The sequence below is a fragment of the Triticum urartu genome, chromosome 5 (assembly GCF_003073215.2).
Source record: "Triticum urartu cultivar G1812 chromosome 5, Tu2.1, whole genome shotgun sequence".
Taxonomy (NCBI): Eukaryota; Viridiplantae; Streptophyta; class Magnoliopsida; order Poales; family Poaceae; genus Triticum; species Triticum urartu.
This window is the reverse complement of record NC_053026.1, coordinates 657,805,999-657,824,910: the sequence shown is the minus strand read 5'-3', so window position 1 is coordinate 657,824,910 and position 18,912 is coordinate 657,805,999. Positions and strand designations below refer to the sequence as shown.

Here is an 18,912-nt window from a genome sequence, read left to right as displayed (position 1 = left end):
GCAGGAACCCTCTTCTTGGGGGGCTCGCCGTCAACATCACCAGGGTCGTCTCGTCTGATCTTATACCGCAATGCACCGCATACGGGCATGCGTTCAGATCCTTGTATGCACCGCGGTAGAGGATGCCATGTATCTTCTCCACCTCCAATCCTAGAGGGCATACGACCTTCTTTGCTGCGTATGTACTGTCGGGCAATTCGTTATCCTTTGGAAGCTTCTTCTTCAATATTTTCAGTAGCTTCTCAAATCCTTTGTCAGCCACAGCATTCTCTGCCTTCCACTGCAGCAATTCCAGTACGGTACCGAGCTTTGTGCTGCCATCTTCGTAATTGGGGTATAACCCTTTTTTGTGATCCTCTAACATGCGATCGAACTTCAGCTTCTCCTTTTGACTAATGCATTGCGTCCTTGCATTGACAATGACCCCGCGGAGATCATCATCATCGGGCACATCGTCTGGTTCCTCTTGATCTTCAGCAGCTTCACCTGTTGCAGCATCATTGGGCACATCGTCTGGTTCCTCTTGATCTTCACCAGCTCCCCCCGTTGCAGCATCACCGTATTCAGGGGGCACATAGTTGTCATCGTACTCTTCTTCTTCGCCGTCTTCCATCATAACCCCTATTTCTCCATGCCTCGTCCAAACATTATAGTGTGGCATGAAACCCTTGTAAAGCAGGTGGGAGTGAAGGATTTTCCGGTTAGAGTAAGACCTCGTATTCCCACATTCAGTGCATGGACAACACATAAAACCATTCTGCTTGTTTGCCTCAGCCGCATCGAGAAACTCATGCACGCCCTTAATGTACTCGCGGGTGTGTCTGTCACCGTACATCCATTGTCGGTTCATCTGCGTGCATTATATATAATTAAGTGTCCAAATTAATAGAAGTTCATCATCACATTAAAACCAAAGTGCATACATAGTTCTCATCTAACAACATATAGCTCTCCAGAGCATCTAGTTAATTAAACCATACATTGAAACTATGTAAAACATTTCAATGCGAAAACAAATGCGATCATAATCACAACCAAGGTAACAATTGATCCAACGGCATAATGATACCAAGCCTCGGTATGAATGGCATATTTTCTAATCTTTCTAATCTTCAAGTGCATTGCATCCATCTTGATCTTGTGATCATCGACGAGATCCGCAACATGCAACTCCAATATCATCTTCTCCTCCTCAATTTTTTTTTTATTTTTTCCTTCAACAAATTGTTTTCTTCTTCAACTAAATTTAATCTCTCGACAATAGGGTCGGTTGGCATTTCCGATTCACATACATCCTAGATAAATAAAATCTATGTCACGTTGGTCAGCATAATTTTCATAAACAATAAATGAACCAATAGTTATAAAGATAATATACATACCACATCTGAATCATAGACAGGACGAGGGCCGACGGGGGCGGATACCAAAACCATCGCACTATATAAGATGCAATAATAAATGTAAGAAAATGATACAAGTATCTATCTAAACATACAAGTAAGAATATTTTTCTTTTCAGAAAGAAGATAAGAACAAGAGGCTCACCACGGTGGTGTCGGTGATGAGATCGGCGCGGGTGATCGACGGCGGTGAAGACGGGGACGGGGTGTGACGGACCGCTAAATCTAGACAAATCTCGAGGAAAATGGAGCTTGTAGGTCGAGCTTCGAGAGGAGAAAGCTTAAGTAGTGTGGCTCGGGCATTCCATCGAACACCTCATGTGCATAGGAGGTGAGCTAGAGCACCACAAAGCCCTCTCCCCCTCGGCCAGAAAAAATAGAGCACTGTGCTCTACTCTTGCGCGAGGGGGTATATATAGTCACCTCATTGGTCCCGGTTGGTGACATGAGCCCGGACTAAAGGGGAGCCTTTGGTCCCGGTTCAAGCCACCAACCGGGACCAATGGTGGTGGGCCAGGAGCGAGGCCCATTGGTCCCGGTTCATCCCACAAACCGGGACCAAAAGGTCCAAATGAACCAGGACCAATGGCCCACGTGGCCCGGCCGGCCCCCTGGGCTCATGAACTGGGACCAATGCCCACATTGGTCCCGGTTCTAGACTGAACCGGGACTAATGGGCTGACCCGGCCTGGACCATAGCCCTGTTTTCTACTAGTGAAAGAAGAACTGCCGACGGGGGGGGGAGGGGTGGGGAGATGGGCAGGGGCGCGGGGGCTTCGGGGGAAATAACTGCCCGGACCCTACCGCCAGGTGCCCTGGCGGTAGGGTGCGACGGAGGGGGACGGCGGCCGTCTCCGCACGCTGACATGTATAAGTACCCCCCCTGGCAGTAGGCTGTCTAACCCTACCGCTAGAGCCCCTGGCGGTAGGAAAAAAGGTTAAATCCCGAAAAAATTTCAAACCAGGGTCAGATCTTGATTTTGTTTGTCAAAAGGGTCAAAATACAAAATTTAGCCGCCAGCAGCGATACAACCTTTGCACCCAGAAAAAACATGAACATGACCCGGGCACCGCCCACTCTGACTGGCTCCACATACTTGCAGCAACGAGAAACAACTACTCCAGGTAAGTCCGACACTACGGCTACTAGGACGGCAGTAACAACTGAGAAGACAACGATTCTTTGGCACACCCATTCCAATCGGCTCCAGGTCAAGATCCCTATGCTACACTACGACGATAGAATGAAAATGCAGTAGACGATGGCTCAGTGGTCCATTGACTCCTTCTAGTTCCATGAGCAGCTCCATGCTGCAAACACAAGAAATCGAAGAGTGGGGGCGAATTAATGCAACGGCGAAGGGATTCAAACTAGAATACGAGAGTGCCAGGGAAATACAATGGGGATTATACCTAGGTTCCTTCAGCCGCGAGCCCTGCGGCCACCTCCCTGGTTCGCCCCGCCGCCGCCGTGCTTCCTGCAGCCGCCGCGGCCGCTGGCGTTGCTCTTGTTGCCCTTCTCAGCCTAGCCCTCACGCTTGCCATGGCCCCTCTGCTGAGAGGGCATGTCCTTCGCCTTTCACTTGCGACAGCGACGGGACGGACCTGCGGCCTTGTGCGCCTTGGCGCGGGCAGCGGCCAGGACAGCAATGCGCTTCTTCTCCTACCCTCACAGTACCTGCTGCAGCAGCAGCACACACAACACAACGGCTTCTTCACGCGATGGTAGTTCGTCCCTACTTCTTCCACACCCATGATGAAATTGTTGAACTTGGATGGATCATTTCTCATTTCTTATACTAAACATTTTTTACTTCATCATAATTTATATTGTCACCAAACATATATCCACTTCATAGTAATATAACGTTCAACATAATATTTTAAATAATATTTTGAAGTGTATTCAATGAGAACAACACTACAAGCTGGTTATATTATAGTGCATATTTTCATAAATTATTAAGCAAATATTATTTTATCGTATTAATTTAGTTTGACATATATAGCCTACATGTTTTAGCACCACATTAATATTTAAGCATGTCAAAATGATCAAGTTAACCCCACAAATTAGTTGATGCTTCTAGTATTTATAGTGCACTTATATGTGACTCGCACATAGTGTTCTTAAATATCTATACAACTTGGTTGAAAGTGTTAGATTTATGAATATTACAAATGATTCTGAGAGGTTTCTAGAGTATAGAACTACCTTGTTTCGGTGTGAAATAAATAACTCTCTAGTGTATGAGTTGGCAATTTTTCCTCGAACCCCCTCTGCCACTCTCACTTGTTGGCAGATGTCATCCTCTTAGGACCCTAGCACAAAGCCTCGTCGGCTTGTTTAACAATCTCCAAGCATGTTTTGCCAACATGGCATCAGTGAACAATTCTAGGTCTATAAAACCCATGCCTCCTCTAGATTTGGAAACTGACATACCCTCCCAAGACTGCGAATGTAATCCTCTCTTATCAGGTGATCCCACCCACCAATACTTTTGGACATAATAGCCGTTGCTTTGCGACATAAACGTTTTGTGAGCTTGAAACAATATTAAAATTGTGCATACTAAAATAAAAAGAAACAAAAGAAAAAATTGCGCATACTTTCTGCCCTCTCACACCTTCATTGATTTCGATCGTTTGATCGCACTCCCTGGTCATTGCTGGTCTTGCTCCTGTGGGGTTGACATTCTGATAACAAAATTGGAGGCCTCTTGGTCATTGGTGTGGGTTGACGCCCGATGTTGAACGGACGGTCACGATACGACACCTCCAAGCCCCACTCCCGCATCCGGCCTCACACCTCAGGTGCAAATGGACACATAGTCTGGTCAGCTACAACGGACTTAGCCCATTTGGGCCAAATTTTTGCGGCGGATGTCCGGTTTTGTTACTGGAGTAGCAGCTCAGTAACATAGAGCGTTACATGGTCAACAAAGTTGTTCATCCATCTAACGTCCAAGAACACCCAAAGCAGTACACTAGCGTCAAAAACACTCTTATATTATGGGACGGAGAGAGTGGATCCTACGATTTTATACACTAATGGTCAGAGAAGGCGGAATCAGTGCATACTTCCGGCCATCTCATACCTACAATGATTTCTGTAGACGGGAAAGTTTGCAATACAATAGACGTTGTATTGATGGGGTGCCGGTGCACGTATATATAATACAAGGGAAGGCCTCTACCTCAATTATACAATACTAGGAGGTGGGCCACAAATCCAAGACACGTGCAATACACAATACATACTCAACACCCCCCCCCCCCCGGCGGTCGAAGCGTCGCTGGAGACACAGAGACTGGACCGAAACTCCTCGAAGACGGGAGTAGGCAATCCCTTAGTCATCACAGCAGCAAACTGTTGCGTCATCGGCACGTGGAGAACCCGAACACGGCCAAGGGCAACCTGCTCGCGCATGAAGTGAATATCGAGCTCAATATGCTTCGTCCGTCGATAGTGCACCGGGTTGGCAGAGAGGTAGACCGCGCTGACGTTATCGCAGTAGACAAGAGTGGCCTTGTGAACATCACAAAGCAACTCCTGGAGCAGCTGACGTATCCAAGAGCACTCGGCCACGGCATTAGCCATGGCACGATACTCTGCCTCGGCGCTGGAGCGGGAGACCATGGGCTGCCGCTTTGATGACCATGAGATCAACGAGGGCCCAAGGTAGACGCAGTAGCCTGACGTAAAGCGTCGCGTGTCGGGGCAGCCAGCCCAGTCGGCATCCGAGTAGGCCACGAGGTCGGTGGAAGCGGAGGCCGTCAGGGTGAGTCCCAAGGACATGGTGCCGCATATGTAACGGAGAATACGCTTCACCAGAGTCCAGTGAGAGTCACGCGGGGTGTGCATATGGAGGCACACCTGCTGGACAGCGTACTGCAGGTCGGGGCGACTCAGCGTCAGGTACTGTAAAGCACCGACAATAGAGCGATAAAACGCTCCATCAGACGCAAGAGACCCCTCGAGAGCAGAGACCTTCGCCTTTGTGTCGACGGGGGTGGGCGCCGACTTGCAGTTAAGCATACCGGCACGCTCCAGGAGCTCGTGGGCGTACTTCTGCTGATGCAGAAAGAAACCGTCAGTCCGTCGGATCACCTCAATGCCGAGGAAGTAGTGCAGGGCCCCCAAGTCCTTGAGGGCAAACTCATCACGAAGACGAGCAGTCAGCCGCTGAAGGAGGTCGGTGGCGGACGCCGTGAGGATGATGTCGTCGACATAGAGCAGCAGATATGCCAGTGTCAACTCCCTGATGATACACGCAGAGTGAAGCATCGGAGTGAGTGGACCAAAATCCGAGAGACTACAGGAAGGCTGCGATACGCTGGTACCAAGCCCGAGGTGCCTGCTTCAATCCGTAAAGAGAATGGGAGAGCAAGCACACGAAGTCGGGGTGCTCAGCGTCGACGAAACCAGTGGGCTGCTCACAGAACACCTGCTCGACGAGATGGCCATGCAAGAAGGCATTGGAGACATCCAACTGGTGCACAGGCCAGGCACGCGAGACCGCCAACTGAAGCACGGCGCGAATCGTGCCCGGTTTCACAACCGGGGCGAAGGTGTCGGTGAAGTCCACGCCCGCGCGCTGCCGAAAACCACGAACCACCCACCGAGCCTTGTAGCGCTCGAGAGAACCATCCGGGCGAGTCTTGTGGCGAAACACCCACTTGCCAGAGATGATGTTGGCACGAGGGGGTCGCGGAACAAGCTGCCACGTGCGGTTGCGCTGTAAGGCGTCGAACTCCTCCTGCATCGCAGCTAGCCAGTGGGGATCCCGAAGGGCAGCGCGAGCGGAGGTGGGGACGGGTGATGGCGTCGACGTCGAGGCTGCGCACACATACTCGTCGGCGGAGTAGCGCGTGCTGGGCCGAAGCACTCCTGCTCGGGCACGGGTAGTCACGCCAAGTGACGGGACAGCAGGGCCGGCGGGTGCCGCGGCGGCAGGGGCACCCGGTGCGGCGGCGGGGGCCGCGGCGGTGGAGGCCGCGATGGCGACGGCGGCCGCGGCGGCGGCACCGTCGGTCGAGCCGGCGGCGGAAGAGGCGACGGGCGAGGGTGACGTCGAGCCCGTCGCAGGGTGGGCGGGCGGGGTGCCGGGCTCAACCTCGTATGAGGGAGACGGGGACCCGGGGGCCCGCTCAGACTCGACCTCGGGGGAGGGAGTCACGAAGCCAGGTGGTGGCGGCAGAGGGCGCCGTGCCGGGGGGGCTGCCGCCGCGCATCGCTCCATGAAGGGGCGTGGGGGCCGGCGCAGAAGGGGCCGAAGCCGGAGGAACCTGAAAGAAAGGGAACACCGTGTCGACAAAGTACACATGCCCCGAGGTGTACACACGATGAGTGACAGGATCATAGCACCGGTAACCTTTGGTGTTAGGAGGGTAGCCAAGGAAGATGCATGGGACGGATCATGGTGCGAGCTTGTGTGGCGTGGTGGACGCGGTGCTAGGATAACAGAGACACCCGAAGATGTGGAGACCATCATAGGACGGTGGTGTGCCGAAGAGAAGGTGGTGAGGGGCGTAGTTCCACCGAGGGCGACACGGACGAATGTTAACTAAGAGAGTGGCGGTAGCGAGGGCATCGGGCCAAAACTGAGCGGGCACGTTAGAGTGAAAGAGTAACGTGCGAACGCAGTCATTAAGAGTGCGGAGAATGCGCTCGGCGCGGCCGTTCTGCTGGGAAGTGTAGGGGCAAGTCAGACGGAAGGTGGTGCCGTGAGAGGCGAGAAGTGTGCGAAAAGCGACCTTGTCAAACTCTTTTCCGTTATCAGTTTGGAGTGCGAGTATGGGGCAACCGAACTGGGTGGTGACATAGGAATAAAAGGCGGTGAGTGTGGCTAAGGCATCAGATTTGCGACGAAGGGGAAAAGTCCACACATAATGAGAATAATCATCTAAAATCACCAAGTAGTATAGATAGCCCGTGTTACTCGCAACAGGAGATGTCCAAACATCACTATGAAGTAATTGAAACGGAAAAGTGGAAACTGAAGAAGACGCACTAAAAGGAAGACGAACGTGCTTGCCTAAGAGACAAGCCTCACAAGAGTGCTCGTCGAGCTTATCACATGAGAAAGAGAAACTCCTAAGAATTTGACGTAAGACAGTGTGGTTGGGGTGACCCAAGCGAGCGTGCCAAAGGTCAACGCCGGCGGCAAGGGCGACGGGTGTGGATGTGGAGGCTCCAGCGTGCACGGGGTAGAGCTCATCGGGACTGTCACATCGGTGAAGGACCATTCGGGTACGGGCGTCTTTCACAGAAAAGCCAACACTGTCAAATTCAACAGTAAGTGGGTTTTCATGAGTAAGACGACGAATGGAACTAGGTTCGTGACTAAATCGGGTGAAACAAGAACATTAGACATAGTGATGGGTGTGGAAGTGGAGGGAAAGAAAGTGCTACCGATATGAGTAATAGGTAAAGAGGAGCCGTTGCCGACGGTGATACGAGTGGGTGTGTGAACGGGAGTGGAGGAGGTTAGGTTACCGGGATGAGCTGCCATGTGCGCAGTAGCACCTGAGTCCATGTACCAGTCGCCTCCACCGATAGAGCTACTCGGCGACGGCGCATAGTGCTGGGCGGCGAGGAGGATGGGGTCCCATGGCACAGGTACCGGCGGCAGCGGAAGGCCCTCGTAAGGCGGCACCGGGACGGGCGGGCCATAACCATCGAGAGGCGGCGGAGCAAGGAGGGAGCCGTAGCCGGCACAAGTCGGCTGGAAGGGCGCGCCGATGAACGTCTGGTGGCCAGCGGGGAAAGCCTGCTGATAGTGCGGCGCCCCCCGGTGTCCTGGGCCTGCTGCTGCTGCAGGCGGCGGCGACTGCCGCCACGCCGGTTGCGTCAGCCCCCTCCCCCTTGCAGGTGCTGCGGGGGGGGGGGGCGGTGGTGGCGACAACGGGTAACACCCGGCGGGTGCGGGAGGACGCGACTGGATCGGCGTGGCCGGTGGAGCGGTTCCACCGCAGATGGTGAAGTAGCCCCGAGAGTCCATGAAAGGCGTCAGAAGCGGCAGGAAGAGGAAGGGGGCGGCGGCGGCACGTGGGAGCGTGCGGTGGCGGTGGGGAGCGGCGGCGCGCGCGAGGAGGCGCTGCGCGGCGGCGGCGGCGGCGCGCGCGAGAAGGCGCTGCGCGGCGACGGCGGCAGCAGTAGGGAGCAGCGGCGTTGGCGGCGCACGTGGGGAGGCGCTGTGCGGCGACGACAGCGGCGGTGTGGAGCGGCGGCGGCGGCGACTTGGCGCGGGCGGCCGAGCAAGGGGTATTGTGGAGGAGGTGGCAGCGGCGTCGGCCGGAGCTAACCAGGCACACAAAAAAACGATCAGGCAAGATGTAGTTGACTAGCAAAGTTAGCTAGCCTTGACTTGATGGATTTGCTGGCTATGAAGACACGCAGAGCTGGCTAGGTACGGGACGTACGGGGCGGCGGTACGCAGGGCGCGGCGCAGCTATGCGCGGGATGGGGTGGCGGTACGCAAGACGCGCAATGTAGTTGTACGCGGGACGCGGAGCGCCGTGCGGCGGCTCGGACCGCACGCGGGCTGCTGCAGTGCGGGACGCGGGCGGAAGCAGCACTAGCGGCGGCGGCGCGGGATGGTAGGAAGAGAGGCGCAGCGGCGGCGAGTGCGGTGGTGGGGTGCGGGGGCGGCAGCGGCAGCGGCGTGGGGAGGCGCGGCGGCGGCGGCGGCTACCCTAGGATTAGACTGAAAAAGATGATATCATGTAGACGGGAAAGTTTGCAATACAATAGATGGTGTATTAATAGGATGCTGGTGCACGTATATATAATATAAGGGAAGGTCTCTATTTCAATTATACTAGGAGGTGGGCTATAAATCCAAGACAGGTGCAATATACAATACATACTTGACAATTTCGTCCATGCCACGCAGCTCCAGCCTGGGTGGGGGCGCTTGTCATGGTGAAGCAGAGGATGAGGAGGGTGCCCAGGCCAGGCCGTTGTGTTCGCGTCGCGCTCTGCTCTTGTGAGCTTGGTGCGGACGGAACGGCGCATGCGATCTCTACCAAGTAGCTTCACCAATCTCCCAACCACCTCTGCTCGTCATATAGCCACAGGGAGTATCTTGACCCGTCATTAGTGGGCAGGATACAAACTCAAAAGAAGACCTAAAAACGGAGTAGGCAGATCGGCGGCCGCACAGGCGCAAGGCATGGAAAAGACACCCAGAGAGTCGCTGGTGGAGAAGCTATAATCCTGAACCTGTAAAGAGCAGCAAATTTCATATTGGTGCAACATGTTGCTTATGCGCGCCAAAGATCCTTATGAAAATTTAAAAAAAATTAGCACCAGCGGCCGAAAATCAGAACCCAACTTTCTAACCAATAAATAGAAGTGGCGGCCAGACATGGGTAAATGGTAGTTATGCATTCACCCAGTTGCTCTCCTTCCTGCAGCTTTACGGCAACTTCTTGCCTTCTTGAACTGAAACCACGACGAGTAAATCAGAACGAAGGGAGTACAAACTGCTCTCCAGACACCCTAACTGATTGATCAGGAGGATAATGGCCATAGTAGTTTACCTCATACTATTAACTAGCAGTAGGCTTGACAAGAGATAATCCATTCCAATGACAGCCTCAAATGAACCATCAAGTCAACTCATGTTTATAGCTAACAAACAGCAGCAATACATCATACTCCCTCCATCCCATAATATAAGAGCGTTAGTGTAAAAAACGCTCTTATATTATGGGACGGAGGGAGTACATCACAGAGAAAAACCAATTCGCAGAAATCGACAAACTAAACTAGAGGCACATCATAAGCTCACAAGCATGGCAGCAACGTCGATAGGGTAATTTAGGACTTTGTACACTCCGTCTTGCACCTGTTCATGGTCGGGTAGCAGTAATCTTTTGGAACGCAGCAAAAGCAGTCTCCGTGGGAGGTGCATTGCTTCTGATCTACAAGAATGCACAACCCATTTGGTAAATTGATCTTGTCAGACGCAATTCGGCCTGTGATAAGAAATATACAATTATTTTAGAGTAGAATAAATAAACGCGCGCAACAGATCAGACAAGAACCAAAAGAAAGAAAAAAAGGCATTCACTAGTACGTACATACTTGCAGGACAAGTGCAAAAATTAACCCGGTTAGGTTATCATCGATGAGATAGATTGATTTGATTAAAAAACAGTGAAACCCAGCATCACATTTTAGAGACGTTATTAAAACTGGTTGCAGGCAAGTTTGGGATCTTTAGTTGGAACCTTGATGAAAAATAGAGGTTGTAAAATCTGTTGAAAACCAGCTGGGTAGATGAAAAACAAGTAGATAGAGGTAACTAAAGATGCCACTCAGCATAACCTGGATGGATGGGTAAAAATGACCGACGACGCACCTGGCCAGGTGATGGCCGACGTCCCGACGGCGAAGCAAAGGAGGAGGAGGACGACGGCCATCGTGTTGGTGGGGGCTGCGCTTGTCATGGCGGTTGGGTTGCAGCGAAGCAGATGAGGAGGGCAGGCCGTCGTAACTTAGTGCAACAAAGTTTTAGGGCAACTTCTTGCCATCTACAACAGCATTAGGGCAAAGCTTTAGTGAAGCTTTAGGGTAGAGGGGGGCGTAGCAGAAATGCTCTCGAGACACCCTGACTGATTGATCAGGAAGATAATGTTCATAGTTTTACTCATATAAACTAGTAGCAGTAAGCTTCACAAGAGATAATCCATTCCAATGACAGCCTCAAACGAACCATCAAGTCTCATGTTTACAGCTAACAACAGCAATACATCATCATCATACATAGAGAAAATCGGTTCGCAGAAACCGACAAACTAAACTAGAGGCACATCATAAGCTCACAAGCATGGCTGCCGCAGCAGTTTGTTTCGCCAGCAAAGACAGCAGCGAGTTCCTTCCTCGACTCAGACAGCGGCTCAGCTCACATCATCTACCTCCTCACGGGAGGCGCACCACCTCGTCCTCCTCCAACTGGGGGGCCACCACCACGTCCACCAGCAGCCTGCATCAAATTTTTTTCCGCAAGTTCAAACATTAGTGACTATACATACAGCTGTTGAATAATGCGTGTTTGCCAAACAGAAAGTTCATCCAAGGATTAATAACAAGCCAAACAATTTGTTCATTCTCATATTTTACCGCATAAAATAATTGATGCTAGATAGATAATGATTGTAAGTTTAGAATCAGTGAAATAGTTTGAATCACTAATATTTCCAATTCCCTAAATCAAATCTTGGTTAAACTGCTGGCGTTTTTCAGAGATAAGAATTCCGAGTTCCCCAGTTCCAGCATTGGATAAAATGTTACAGGGAACAACGACAAGACAGGGAAACTGGAACATAGGCTCTCGGTGTTGCTTTTCTTCATAATACAACTCTGCAGCTATAAGGTAACAGGGTACTGCTACCCAACCCACCTAGACACCAGAACGAAGTAAGCAAAATTGCTAGGGCAGGATTAGACATTAAATGAACATTAGAGATAGAAGCTTGTTGGCCGTTAAAATGACAGACTGTAATGCTCAATGTTCACAGCATGTACAGGACTTGTAAGCAACTCTCCTCCACTAGCCTAATGATGATGAGATTAGCTCCAAATTAGACTGAGCACTAGTGGGGAACTCCCTCTGTTTCGAATTATAAGATGTTATAATTTTTTTTCTGAATCGGATGAATATAGACGTGTTTTAGTGTGTTTGTTCACTAATTTCAGTCTGTATGCAGTCCATATTGAAATATCCAAAACGTCTTACAATTCAGAACAGGGGTGATAACACTTATATAAAAGATTTAATATTTCATCAGCCTAAATACTTCCAGACCCGTGCCCAATGGGATACTGTCCTCAAAGGAATTAAAAACTGAATGCATGACATTAATGGACACTCCCTCTGTTCACTTCTATAAGACGTTGTAGACATTTCAGACGGTGCCTAAAACAGTTCAATCTCACCTATCTGAAACGTCTAATAAAAAAGAACGGAGGGAGTAGTTCATATTTCTTTTTCAGATTTAGTACATGATCATAGTTACTCAATTTTAATAGTATACTGTTATATAGCATCCCACAATGTTCTCCAGAGAGAAGATTCCTAGTTCCCTAGTTCCAAACTGGGATGAACCCAGTGTTTTTCACAGAGCGATTTCAAGTTCGCTAGTTCCAACCATGGATAATATATGGTAATGCTGAACAAGGGCTCTCAGTTTTTGGCTTGTCATGATACGGATCCACATCTAGGGGAAAAGAAGCATGAAAGGGTATAGTTACCCACCAAGACAACAAGACATAAATGTAAATAGCTAGGGGAAGATTCAGCATCAACTGAACATGAGAGCTGGAAGCTTGTCAGCCTTCAAAGTAACACTGACTACCGAGGTGCAGTGTTCACAGCAAGAAATTGCTATCATCTCAAGTATACGACTTGTTAGCAGCTCCCAGTCTGACAATGTGGGGGTAGGATTAACGAAGACTAGCCCTAGTTCTGGGTCTCGTGCGTTTGAACATTTATCTCTACATTGTAGGCTATGTGTTTATTTTGAAGAGGAAACAGAAAAACAGGGCTTAATCAGAAGCATCGACAGCAACCATATCGCTCCGAACGCAAATGTTTTTTTTACAATAGACCAGCTATCAGCAGCACTGTGTGCTTAGGAACCCCAAGACTATTTTAATCACCAGCTCTGAGCGCAAATGTTCACAACAGGAAGAAACTGTAATCATCTTATGTACAAGACTTGTAAGCAACTGTCAATTAGCCTAATGTTGATGCCTAGGAGTGAGGATTTGACAGAAAGAACAGTAACTCCAAATTAGATTATGCACTAGTTAGATAGCGATTATTACATTTGAAATTTACAGCCAATATAATTCCAGACTCACAGCCTAATGGGATACTGTCGTAAAAAGAACTAAAACTTAATTGCAGAAATAAATGGATAGTTCATATTTCCTTTCCAGTTTTTCATGCATAAATGTTTTCTTGTTTTATGATGATTACAATTTTAGAGTTAGTGTGAACAGAACATGGCAATAAGCCAAGTTTCTTAACTAGTTAGATCCTAGTTACTCAAATTCTGATAACATATGCCCACAATGTTTCCCTGGTTCCAAAAGAAATTGTTACAGCATCCCACATTATTTATCAGAGAGCAGAGTTCAGGTTCCCTAATTCAACTATGGCCTATGGATAAGTCAAAGGAAACAATGAAAACATAGGGTATAATGCTGAACACAGGCTCTCAGTTTTGTCTTGCCATAGTACGAATCCATGTGTAAGAACAAAAAAGAAACATAATAGTGTATCACTGCCCACCTAGACAACAAGAAACATAATAGGCTATGTGTTTTTTGAAGAAGAGAAAGACAGGGCTTAATCAGAAGCAGCAACAGAAATAATATCGCTCCAAACACATTTTATAAGAAAAAATAAAAATAGACCAGCTATCAGCAGCTCCATGTGCTTACGAACCCCAAGACTATCTTAATTACCAGCTCCGAATGCAAATGTTCACAACAGGAAGAAATTATAATCATCTTATGCACAAGACTTGTAAGCAACTGTCAGTTAGCCTAGTGATGATGCCTGGGAAGTGAGGATTGACAGAAAGAACACTTAACTCCAAATTAGATTATGCATTACTTAGATAACGATTACAGTTTTTACTCACGGCCTAATGGGATATTGTCAAGAACTAAAACTTAATGCCTGAAATTAATGGATAGTTCATATTTCCTTTTTCAGTTTTTCGTTCATAAATAGTTTCTAGCGTTATGATGCTTACAATTTTAGAATCAGTGTGAAGAGCCCATGGCAATAAGCCAAGTATCTTAGCTAGTTACATCCTAGTTGCTCAAATTTTGATAATATCAAGCCCATGGCAATAAGCCAAGTATCTTAGCTAGTTACATCCTAGTTGCTCAAATTTTGATAATATCACCCATAATGTTTCCCTGGTTCCAAGCTTAATACAAGGTGTTACAGCATCCCACATTATTTTTCAGAGAGCAGAATTCAGGTTCCCTAGTTCTAATTCAGGTATAATGCTGAACACAGGCTCTCGGTTTTGTCTTGTCATACTAGGAATCCACAAGTAAGAACAAGGAAACATAATAGGGTGTCACTGCCCACCTAGACAACAAGAAACAACGCAAATAGCTACTGAGAGAAGATTTGATGTTGTTGGCCCTTTAACTAACACCTCCGCACTCACAGCAAAAACAAATCGCATCCTCTGATGTACAGAACTTGTGCCTAAGCAACTCCCAATTTGCCTAGTGCGCCGAATGAGGACTAATAACAGTAGAAAACTAAGAAGAATAACCCCTGGTACCAGGGACATGTTACAATTGGCCAACTATCCGTCCGCAATACAGCGTGCATAGGAACCCCAAGACTATTAAGTTGCAGATATGAGATATCAATCTCTCCTAATTCAAAGCTCAATGTATCAACTATCGAGTGCTGTATAGGGTCAATTGCAAAGTGTAAATTACTGAGAATTGCTGCTTACCCGGGCACGCATTGCGACAGCACGGCCACGCCCGACGCCGATGGCCGACCCCTTGCCCTGCACACAGCAGGGAAGCAAAGTCAGTGGGCCGCAATATATGAATTGACCTAAAAAACAAAAACAAAAAACTGAAAGAAAGAGGGAGAGGCGCACCCTTATCCTGGCCTCGAGGCGCTTGAACATGGGTGCGTTCTTGAGCATGTCGGGGATGATCATGAACCTGACCCTGCTGCCCCTGATGAAGACGTGCTCCAGCTGCGACACCTTGCCGTCCTACAGATTCGTTCGTTTGTCACCAAAACCAGACGAGATTATGAGATGAGGGAGGGGAAGAAGAGGAATCGAAGGCACAAACAAACCTTAGCTGTGAAGGTGATGTTCTCGATCTGGCAGTTCCAGTTGTCCTCGCACTCGATCATGGAGCCCCGGTAGACCTCGCCGGTCTTGAGCTCCACCGTCACCACGTGCCCCGCCGCCTCGTGCAGCAGCTTCACCGGGATCCCAAGGCTGCGGCTCATCTTCCTCTCTCCCTGACTTCCTGACTTCCGCCGCGCCAAACCCTAGCTAGCTCGCTCGGTCTCTGTCTCAAGCCGCCGCCGAAGAGGAGAGGAGAGGGGAAGGGGAATACAAGAGGGAGGAGGACGAGGCGGCGGCGAGGGTTTCTCTTTGTTTGGGCTCGATGGGTTCTTATTTCAGGCCCAGACTCGATGGATTCTTATTTCTGTCCCAGGCTCGATTCTACTACCCCACCCTACATAAGCCCGGCCCAGAGCCAACTTCATCCACTATACAGATGAGATCCATGGGTTGTCTGAAAAAAAAAAGATGAAATCCATGGGTTGTCTCGAAAAAAAAGAAGATGAGATCCATGGGTTGTCTCGAAAAAAAAAGATGAGATCCATGGGAGCATACCCACTCAAAAAGAAAAAACCTAACCAAAGGGCATTATCACAAAAAAAAAACTTTTATCTCTCAAAAAACTGTTGGAAATATGCCCTAGAGGCAATAATAAAAGCATTATTATTATATTTCCTTGTTCATGATAATTGTCTTTATTCATGCTATAATTGTGTTATCCGGAAATCGTAATACATGTGTGAATAATAGACACCAACATGTCCCTAGTAAGCCTCTAGTTGACTAGCTCGTTGATCAACAGATAGTCATGATTTCCTGACTATGGACATTGGATGTCATTGATAACGAGATCACATCATTAGGAGAATGATGTGATGGACAAGACCCAATCCTAAACATAGCACAAGATCGTATAGTTCGTTTGCTAGAGTTTTCCAATGTCAAAGTATCTTTTCCTTAGACCATGAGATCGTGTAACTCCCGGATACCGTAGGAGTACTTTGGGTGTGCCAAACGTCACAACGTAACTGGGTGACTATAAAGGTATACTACGGGTATCTCCGAAAGTGTCTGTTGGGTTGACACGGATCAAGACTGGGATTTGTCACTCCGTATGACGGAGAGGTATCACTGGGCCCACTCGGTAATGCATCATCATAATGAGCTCAAAGTGACCAAGTGTCTGGTCACGGGATCATGCATTACGGTACGAGTAAAGTGACTTGCCGGTAACGAGATTGAACGAGGTATTGGGATACCGACGATCGAATCTCGGGCAAGTAACATATCGATTGACAAAGGGAATTGCATACGGGGTTGATTGAATCCTCGACATTCGTGGTCATCCGAGATTCATCGAGGAGCATGTGGGAGCCAAAATGTATCCAGATCCGCTGTTGGTATGACCGGAGAGCGATCTCGGTCATGTCTACATGTCTCCCGAACCCGTAGGTCTACAACACTTAGGTTCGGTGACGCTAGGGTTGTAGGGATATGTATATGCAGTAACCCGAATGTTGTTCGGAGTCCCGGATGAGATCCCGGACGTCACGAGGAGTTCCGGAATGGTCCGGAGGAATTATATATGGGAAGTCCTGTTTCGGCCATCGGGACAAGTTTCGGGTCCGGTATTGTACCGGGACCACCGGAAGGGTCCCGGGGGTCCACCGGGTGGGGCCACCTGTCCCGGGGGGCCACATGGGCTGTAGGGGGTGCGCCTTGGCCTACATGGGCCAAGGGCACCAGCCCCAAGAGGCCCATGCGCCTAGGGTTTCAAGGAGGAAGAGTCCTAGGAGGGGAAGGCACCTCCTAGGTGCCTTGGGGAGGAAGGATTCCTCCCCCTTGGCCGCACCCCCTAGGAGATTGGATCTCCTAGGGCCGGCGCCCCCCCTTGGCCCTCCTATATATAGTGGGGGAAGGAGGGCTTTTCTCCACATGCCTTTGGTTGCCTCCTTCTCCCTCTCCAACACCTCCTCCTCCTCCATAGTGCTTGGCGAAGCCCTGACGAGTACTGCAGCTCCACATCACCACGCCGTCGTGCTTGCTGCTGGAGCCATCTTCCTCAACCTCTCCTTCCCTCTTGCTGGATCAAGAAGAAGGAGACGTTACGCTGACCGTACGTGTGTTGAACGCGGAGGTGCCGTCCGTTCGGTGCTAGGATCTCCGGTGATTTGGATCACGTCGTGTTCGACTACCTCATCCCCGTTCTTTGAACGCTTCCGCTCGCGATCTACAAAGGTATGTAGATGCATCCGATCACTCGTTGCTAGATGAACTCATAGATGGATCTTGGTGAAACCGTAGGAAAATTTTTGTTTTCTGCAACGTTCCCCAACAGTGGCATCATGAGCTAGGTCTATGCGTAGTTCTTCTTGCGCGAGTAGAACACAATTTGTTGTGGGCGTAGATGTTGTCAACTTTCTTGCCGCTACTAGTCTTATCTTGCTTCAACGGTATTGTGGGATGAAGCGGCCCGGACCAACCTTACACGTACGCTTACGTGAGACCGGTTCCACCGACTAACATGCACTAGTTGCATAAGGTGGCTGGCGGGTGTCTGTCTCTCCCACTTTAGTTGGAGCGGATTCGATGAAAAGGGTCCTTATGAAGGGTAAATAGAAGTTGACAAATCACGTTGTGGCTTTCACGTAGGTAAGAAAACGTTCTTGCTAGAACCCTATTTCAGCCACGTAAAACTTGCAACAACAATTAGAGGACGTCTAACTTGTTTTTGCAGCAAGTGCTTTGTGATATGATATGGCCAAAGTTGTGATGAATGATGAATGATCTATATGTGATGTATGAGATGTTCATGCTATTGTAATAGGAATCACGACTTGCATGTCGATGAGTATGACAACCGGCAGGAGCCATAGGAGTTGTCTTTATTTTTGTATGACCTGCGTGTCATTGAGAAACGCCATATAAATTACTTTACTTTATTGCTAAATGCGTTGCCATAGTAGTAGAAGTAATAGTTGGCGAGCAACTTCATGGAGACACTGTTGGGTTTCGTAGTAATTTCAAAACTTTTCCTACGCACACGCAAGATCATGTGATGCATAGCAACGAGGGGGAGAGTGTTGTCTACGTACCCAACGCAGACCGACTGCGGAAGCGATGACACGACGTAGAGGAAGTAGTCGTACGTCTTCACGATCCAACCGATCAAGCACCGAAACTACGGCACCTCCGAGTTCGAGCACACGTTCAGCTCGATGACGATCCCCGGACTCCGATCCAGCAAAGTGTCGGGGAAGAGTTCCGTCAGCACGACGGCGTGGTGACGATCTTGATGTACTACAGCAGCAGGGCTTCGCCTAAACTCCGCTACAGTATTATCGAGGTATATGGTGGCAGGGGGCACCGCACACGGCTAAGGAATAGATCACGTGGATCAACTTGTGTGTCTAGAGGTGTCCCCTGCCTCCGTATATAAAGGAGTAGAGGGGGGAGGCTGGCCGGCCAAGGAGGAGGGCGCAGGAGAGTCCTACTCCCTCTGGGAGTAGGATTCCCCCCCCCCCAATCCTAGTTGGAATAGGATTCGCGGAGGGGGAAAAGAGGAGGAGGGGGCCGGCCACCTCTCCTAGTCCTAATAGGACTAGGGGAAGGGGGGAGGCGTGCAGCCCATCTAGGGCAGCCTCTT

General features: G+C 49.4%; 1 protein-coding gene across 1 annotated transcript; it reads right to left on the bottom strand.

Moving 5' to 3' along the window:
* Positions 1–11,031: 11,031 nt before the first annotated feature.
* Positions 11,032–15,575, bottom strand: LOC125511674 (small nuclear ribonucleoprotein SmD3b-like). Its single transcript, XM_048677097.1, has 4 exons — positions 15,269–15,575; positions 15,063–15,182; positions 14,910–14,966; positions 11,032–11,398 (listed from the first exon to the last, which is right to left on the bottom strand). Exons 1-4 carry the CDS (start codon positions 15,425–15,427, stop codon positions 11,327–11,329), a joined length of 408 nt encoding a protein of 135 aa, XP_048533054.1. The 5' UTR covers positions 15,428–15,575; the 3' UTR covers positions 11,032–11,326.
* Between the last annotated feature and the right edge of the window lie 3,337 nt (positions 15,576–18,912).